The sequence below is a fragment of the Atta colombica genome, unplaced genomic scaffold (genome assembly GCF_001594045.1).
Source record: "Atta colombica isolate Treedump-2 unplaced genomic scaffold, Acol1.0 scaffold83, whole genome shotgun sequence".
NCBI lineage: Eukaryota > Metazoa > Arthropoda > Insecta > Hymenoptera > Formicidae > Atta > Atta colombica.
This window is the reverse complement of record NW_017259576.1, coordinates 1,820,999-1,828,978: the sequence shown is the minus strand read 5'-3', so window position 1 is coordinate 1,828,978 and position 7,980 is coordinate 1,820,999. Positions and strand designations below refer to the sequence as shown.

Here is a 7,980-nt window from a genome sequence, read left to right as displayed (position 1 = left end):
TTACTGTATTAAAACAATGAATTTTATTATATGAAATTTTATTATTATCAATTACGGTATTAAAAATGCTATACCATTATTAAATTGTAATTTAATTTAAAACAAATTCTTACTTATACATATCTTATATGAGTAATAGCAATGCCGTTTTGTAACAATTTTTTAATCATCTATTGTTTTACAGTGAATTGTTTCATTACAGTATCTCCTTATAAAATATAAGCACCTGTCCGCTGAAAATCTGATAATTATATACCTGTGTACAACATTAATGGAAATATAAAGAAACCGTCAACCATGTGTTTTAATCTAAAAATATATAAAATAAATAGAATATTTTCTGTGACTTCTTGAATCTGAATATACAAAGAAATCTATACGAAATTCAAGTAAAATTGTATTATATAACTGCTACAAAGGATTACTGACTGCTCTGTCAATAATACTGATTGTGCAATCAATAATACCTCATTTCCAAAATAATGACTCGCAATTAACTTTAGCAAACTGCTTCGTAAAGATTAGCCCCGAGTGTTTTAAGATCATTATTGAATATCAGACGCTGAAGCCAATTTTCTGCTAAATCGTCCGAAATTGGATTATCTGGAACCTGTCCATTCACAATAGGGATAATTTTGGCTAAAGCAATAGTGGTTTTGTTAAGATCTACAAATCCATTGAAATCACTTGTATTTTCTCTCCTTGTTAAAATTGAATTATCAGCATTTGATTCTCCTGAAAACGATGCTTTGTTCTGTACACTATTAGTTTTAGAAGGTTCACTGAAGTATGCAGATATATGATCCATTAATAAAACAAATCCAGTTCTGATATTTTTCTGCATTAAATCCTGTACTTCTTCGCTCTCCGATACATCTAGCATCTGATCCCTTAGCTTTGAATAAACAGATGTATCACTGTTTTCAATGTCATGTTGCAATGTATAGTAAGTGAAATTTTTTACAGGATCTTTCGAGCTGTCGGCAGATACAGAAGATGTAATTGCCCAATAAATTTGTTCTAAATCTCTTAACGTTAATTGCTCCGTTAGAGATAATGAAACTGTGACTTCACTAACTTTATTTTGTATGAACTCGCTCAAATCTTTAATGCCTTCATCTATAAAATATTTGGAAAGAGCCATGTATCTCTTTTGTACTTCTGTGCCAATAATCCCATTATCCATATTGTTCTGTGCCTGTTTGTACATATGTCCGCTAATCAAATTGAGCTGAATTCTAAGAAATGTAACTAGCATTGTATAAGAATAAATTATTACGGCCGGTCGCGCAATTGCTAATATCTTCAATTGAACCCAAGATGTTATCTTATCAGCAGAGCCATCTTTAAGTTGTTTTATAATGACTTCTGTATCATTTTCTTTGACTACAGAGTTTCTCAAAGTTATCGCAAGTCTCGATATCATTTGATTACACGATCTCTCTGTGCTCTCATAGTATTGTCGTTTCTTTGTCCTTTCCATTAGCATTCTTATTTCATTTTCTTGCCACTCTCGCAGCTTACGCTGTGTGTAACGCGTCAAAAAAATGACACTACTAATAATGACACTCCCAAATATGAACTTACGCCTATGGCGACTTAAAAATCCTCGAATGCTTGAAAACATGTCTAATTGTTTATGCAGATCTAATACACATACAAGTATATTACAGAGTTTTTAAAATATATGCATGACAAACTTTGTCACATAATCCTTGAGAATCTTCACTCCATGTTATCTGACTCGGACTGCACACTTGAGGCAACTCGTTCTATTCTGTTTGTGATATAATTAGTTGTATCAATGAATCTCTCCACGCAATTCACAAGACACTTATGAACTTTAGGCTCCAGGCGTAATGATGGCTTATCCATACAAATCTCCCAGCAAAGACCAGTTAATTCATGTACCAATCCCTGAAAATATCATCTGATTATATAATTCATTCATCGTTCCATAGCCATAGTATAAAGCGCATAATAATAAATTAAAAAGAAAATAATAAAGATAAAATAAATAACTACATTTACATTCTCAAGTATATGAATAGATTTGAAATTGAATAAAGTTACACATGATAGAAATATTACTGATAAATATTTATATATTAATACCCATATTTTTTATATTACAAAATACAAAGTATAAATAGAAAATATCAATAAATTTATTTATGCGATTGCCAAGAAACTAACCTGGAACTGTTGCTTTTTCGTCTCAGTTTCAATAAAATGCTGTAACTGATCATCTAGAACCTGCGTGTTCCGGTTTTCCATAAGACTCATTCTTCGAATCTTCACGTTTGTATATCTATATGCATTAATGCAAATTGACCTCTAAAATATTATGTATGTATCTTTATTAATAATGCAAGATGCAATGTAATGATACTCAGAAATCAGAACGGGTTTATGGATATCTTTCACTAACCAAACGCTACTCGATAACGTTAATCGATGGATAACGCAAGAGGAACTAGGGAATTTTTACAATACAATGTACATATGTCCAGATATGGTAAGGGGCTCACAATAAAAAGAACAGAGAACAGAGAATAAGAATTTCAACCTATCAGAAACTGTGTGTTCCACAACACATGATTTCTGATAGGTTGAAATTTTTATTCTCTGTTCTCTATTCCCTATTCCTTTGTGTCCCTAAATGCTAAAGTAAAATGGTGGGAGTATTAACTCGGATTTTTAAGCCTTAAATCATTAGAAATAGACGAATCATAGTCAATTATTCTCTTCGTATTCAATTGTAATTGGTCAATTTCTTATGACTAAGACTTAAAATATCTATTGTAGATCCGGGATAATTGATCAGTTTCTTAAGCTTAAGACATCTATTGTAGATCCGGACTTACATGAGATGCATTCAGTACTACAATAACTCACTGAGCGCTTAGTGAACTCTCTCTCCTGTGTGGTTTATATTTTTGGATCTATTGGAATATGCCAATTAGATGCAAGAGCTCACTGAATGCTCACTGGGCGGTTGTAGTACTAAATGCATCCATGGTGTGTGCAGTTCGGCTAAACTACGCCTACTTTGGGCTTGCGCACAATGAAAAGAATAGCGAACAGAGAACAGAGAATAAGAACAGAAAATAAGAATCCACATAACTTGAATAACCGCATAAACATATGCATAAAAAAAATCATCCAATCGTATTTTATGTTCCTTTTAGAACATTTAATCATTTTAGATCTGGAAGAATACATCAATGGCCTAGTTTCCACCGAGAGTTTAAACCGGATCAGAACCAACCAATTACAGTCGAGTATTTTCCTATTACAGTCAACAGGGGAATGCTCGACTATAGTTGGTTAGTTCTTACATTCTGATCCGATTTAAATCTTCAATAAAAACTAAGTCAATAGCAGCGAGCGCTCAATCAACAGTTGAGTCCGCTGCTAATGAGAATCAACAATTCCCTAGCAATTAAACATCTTTTGCAATTTGAGTACGGGAGAGTGCAGTTGAAGCGACACGTTGCCTCATTCATTTACGCGTGCCACCAGCCAGTATTCTGTCATTGTCGCGTACTGGTTGATTGGTCCCGGTAGGTTGCGGTCCGTTACGCGTCGTTACGTGCGTAACACGATTTTCATTTCTTCGGACATTTCTTATTAGCCCTCACATCGATATGGCTTGGCTGTCTGGTCTTGCTGATAAGGCAGAGAATTTGTTGAATAAAATTGACAAAAACACTGCGGCCGTGTTAAATAAAGATAAATACGAGATGCCGCAGGGTCATCTGTCAGAAGTTACATGGCTCTCTCCGGAATCTGGGTAATTGCATTCATGTCAATTTCAGGTTATTACCGTTGAATATTTAGATTAATTAATCACTTCGCGAAATGTCATTTTCTCATTTTGTTTTTATTTGTACAACATAAAATATAAATAATACAAATTTATTTTATTGAAATATTGTAGCTTTCAACAGATTTTAACATCCTTATGGAAAAACAATTAATGAAAAAAATATATGAAATATAAAAAAAAAATTAATGAAAATATTTTTCTTTTAGATTAAATGGTACATCCAAGACACCTTTACTGGGATCATCGGGTCATATTCCTTATGTTGCTCCTACTTCAGGTTTGACATCAGTGAATCTATTAAATGTAACGACACCTAAAGAAGACGCGTTATTTACATATTTAAATACGCCTGACCCGAGTCCAAAGAGGATAGTGGAATCTTTTAAATCACCATCAACTACTTCATCGTTATTAGTAGAACATCCTACAGATGACACAGATTCAGATCTATCGATTCAGAGTGATCGGATTAGTCCAACTCCATCTCATGTTTCAATTGAAATGATTCCCAATATTTTGGATGATAAAGATGCTGAAATAAATATGGAAAATTCAAATTTGTATCCAAATAATGAAATACAGATCTTAGATTGTGAAAATCTAGACAATACAACAACCGAAACTATACAGAATGGTACATCTTAATTTTTATATCATATTTATAGTCATCATTTTTTATAAATATTTTACATTTTTATATTACAGAACACAATAATGTGGAGGAACATTTAGATGTATTCTATCCCCAGCCCAGATATAAAATAAAGTCAAGCAATGTAAAAACGGATAATTTAGATAATCCAATTGATTTAGCAAATAAACGAAAATATATAAGAGAATTGGAAAGACACTTGGAGAAGCAAAATGAATTCCTTGGAAAACAAACGGACTTTCAAAAAGAAATTGTAGTTCTAAATGAAAAGTTGAAAGCCTTGGAAGTAGAAAAATTAGAGCAGTCAAAGCAAGTAGTAGATTTACAATCCATCATTGACAGAAACAGACAAGAGTTAAACTCAATTAGATCTGAATTGGAACAGCATAAAGCTAGGGCATTGAAAACTTTACAAGAAAAGGAAAAACTTATAGCAGAACTGAAAAGCAATGCACCGACAGCCATGGATGAAGCCACTATCATGGAATTGAATCAATTAAAGTCAGTACAATTAACATCAGTATTTTATAAATCTATAATTAATATGCGGCAGTCGTTTTATAAACATATTATATTAAATCATAGACATGAACGTGATAGTGTTAGGGAGGAAAATCAGCAAATGTGTCAACAGCTGAAAATGTTGAGGGAAGAGTTGATGAATGCAGATCTGAACTTGGAAAAGATAAGACAAAAGTCAGCCGAGATAAATCTACAAAATCAAGAAATTCTTGCTAATGAAAGACGTCGAAGATTAGAAACAGAAGAAGACATGAGATTACATTCTGAGGTAAATTACATTTTTTTGTTTGGATTTCTACACAAATTACATCTCTAAGTTATTGTGAATTAATAAATTAAAAAGGTTAAAAATAAAATGTTGTTTTAGGAAATAAGATCCTTGAAAGATGAATTAATTAGTCAACGTAATGGATTTAGTTTACAGTTACAAAAGCAGAATTCAGAGATTTCTAGGCTTAAATTGCAGCTGTCTGTGTCAGCAACGCCAAGTAATGAAATGGATTCGAGAATAGCATCTCTTACTCAAACTCTGGTTTTAAAACAGCAAGCATTGGAATGTTTGACGACAGAAAGAAATGCATTACGTCTCCAACTTGAGAAAATCGAAGTAAATATAATAATTTACGAATTTTTGTTAGAGAATATTTTCTGCAATGTTGTTCACAAATAAAATTTATTACATTAAATTTTGATAATTTTATTAATAAAATTTAGCATTATAAAATATTTTCTTCTAAAAATTATTTTTTAGACTTTATGTATGTATATACTAATAATAGTCTTCTTAATCTAAACAGCATGAATACAGAAATGCTGCAGGTAATTTACGAAGAAACATATCGTATAACAATATAAACGATACGGACGATGCAAAAGCTCAAGTTCCTACATTTTTAATGGAAACACCGTTTGATACTAGCGTTACTAGAAGAGTAAAAAGAGCTTATTCTTCATTGGATGCCATAAGCATTCGAACAGGAGTATTTTTAAGAAGATATCCATTAGCTAGGATTTTAGTATTGATTTATATGGTAAGTACGTATATGTTAATTGTTGTTTATATTTAAAATACTGCTATGAAATGTATATATTTTTGTAGGCATTGCTCCAATTGTGGGTCTTTATAGTTCTCTTTTCCCAATCACCGGAAGCTCATTAATAAAAATTACAATAACAGATAGCATTTTAAAATAAAAAGAAATATATTTATAAAAAATAAAACTTTTTGTGAATATCGAAAAGCAATATTTACAGGAAACAGATTTAGATCTTATACAGCATTTAATATAGCATATCTCAATCTATATTATTGTTAAATAAAAATTTAAAAAAATATATAGTGATAAATCAGTGATAATTACAAAATATTATGATTGTAAAATTGTCTTTATTTTTTTACTACATAAAATAGTACAATATAATATTACAAGACTACAAATATGGGCAGCATTAAAATAAGTGACGAAAAAAGATGTAAATAAGTTATATATGTATAATACTACTTTGTTTTTGTAATATAATCATCAATTATATAAATTTATAATTTAAAATTGTTTAAAATTATCTTCTATTAGAGGTTTGGAGAATACAATAAATATACGAAATATATACTCTCTCTGTTATCTTTAAGTCACGCGAGCTATACAAAATATATTGCAATACGATAATTATGAATATTGCTTTCTTAAATACTAATTTCTTATTACAATATTTGATTGTTTTTTTACGATAGCAATATTAAAAATAATTAAGCACAATGATATGACAAGACATTATTTGTAAATATTTTCTTTTAATAATAGATTTATTCTCACGCACACATGCATACACGCATACACACACATATGTCCATCGGTATGTAAGATTAGATTTATAAAATACTTTGTAATCATGGCGACAGTAAAATAGTCTTATTGTAAATACATCAGTAAATATTACGACAACCATTAGGTATAATCTACTACGATAAAATCTACTACGATGAATCGATCTATTATCTAATCGTCGTCTATTATATACATATAATATATACGTGTATATATGTATATTCACACAGACAATATATTTGTATTGCTCCAGTGATTGGAAAGTAGCGCATATATGCACCTTAGGCACAAATTCTCTCTATTTGCGTATAGTTTGATTGAATAATGCTAAAAGGATATTTATCACATGACTTTCAGTATGAAATTTATTAATTATCCCTGAAATATATATGTATATGTAACTATGATTATATCACATAATTCTAAAGTAGATTAAATGTGGTATTAACATTGCTTTCTCAATTTTTGTTATATAGATGTCTCAAAATACACGATTCGTAAAATAAATATAAGGATTTGTTACTTGTAAAAGATATTGTGGCGGCTAGACGAATTGAAATCCGACCATTATTTTCGGATGAACATCGTATACCGGAATTCTGCGAAATTCGCACTACGGTGATGAGTCAAACTAATAATAAAAATTTGACGCTCACCAGTAGCAAGATAGGAGGCTACGTTATTTTATTAACCTGTATATAGAAGAAGTACGTCTCTCAGTGAAGATATTAGGTGTAGTAAAAAGAAATCCATTATTTTTCCATTCAATTTCATGCAAAAATAATGGATTTCTTTTTACTATATTTAATATATATTACTTTTTACCTAATATATATTCTCCTCATATAGAAGATGCACCGCTACAGAGAGAGACATATCTCTTCCATAATGTAATACCAAAAATATTTATTCTTTGTAAATATACTATTCTCACATTATTATCTCTAATATTTAAATTCGTGAAATAATCATCAAATTGAAATTATCAAATGAAAATTTCCAATAATTTTCCCTACTTTGTATGTCAAACTGGATCAAGTTAATGGAAAGATATCACATACAAATTGTTGACCAAACTTCTTAAGCATATGCTTCCTAAATACGCTGTCTAATTGGGTGATTCTAGCTTATATTTCTCATAAAAAGTA

General features: G+C 30.5%; 3 protein-coding genes across 4 annotated transcripts; 1 reads left to right on the top strand and 2 right to left on the bottom strand.

Moving 5' to 3' along the window:
* Positions 1-92: 92 nt before the first annotated feature.
* On the bottom strand, positions 93-1,700 carry LOC108692890 (peroxisomal biogenesis factor 3). The gene has a single exon (XM_018201443.1). The coding sequence runs from the start codon at positions 1,625-1,627 to the stop codon at positions 500-502; it is 1,128 nt and encodes a 375-aa protein (XP_018056932.1). The 5' UTR covers positions 1,628-1,700; the 3' UTR covers positions 93-499.
* On the bottom strand, positions 1,650-2,471 carry LOC108692891 (mitochondrial import inner membrane translocase subunit Tim8 A-like). The gene is made up of 2 exons (XM_018201444.1): positions 2,197-2,471; positions 1,650-1,917 (listed from the first exon to the last, which is right to left on the bottom strand). Exons 1-2 carry the CDS (start codon positions 2,284-2,286, stop codon positions 1,726-1,728), a joined length of 282 nt encoding a protein of 93 aa, XP_018056933.1. The 5' UTR covers positions 2,287-2,471; the 3' UTR covers positions 1,650-1,725.
* A 1,149-nt stretch (positions 2,472-3,620) lies between these two features.
* On the top strand, positions 3,621-7,578 carry LOC108692908 (golgin-84). 2 transcript variants are annotated; one of them, XM_018201483.1, is made up of 7 exons: positions 3,621-3,796; positions 4,039-4,466; positions 4,538-4,985; positions 5,070-5,274; positions 5,374-5,613; positions 5,804-6,037; positions 7,309-7,578. In XM_018201483.1, the coding sequence occupies exons 1-7, from the start codon at positions 3,651-3,653 to the stop codon at positions 7,336-7,338; spliced, it is 1,731 nt and encodes a 576-aa protein (XP_018056972.1). In that variant the 5' UTR covers positions 3,621-3,650; the 3' UTR covers positions 7,339-7,578. The 2 variants fall into 2 exon arrangements, with proteins under 2 accessions (XP_018056972.1, XP_018056971.1); XM_018201482.1 differs by lacking the exon at positions 7,309-7,578 and adding an exon at positions 6,106-6,177.
* The last annotated feature ends 402 nt before the right edge of the window (positions 7,579-7,980 follow it).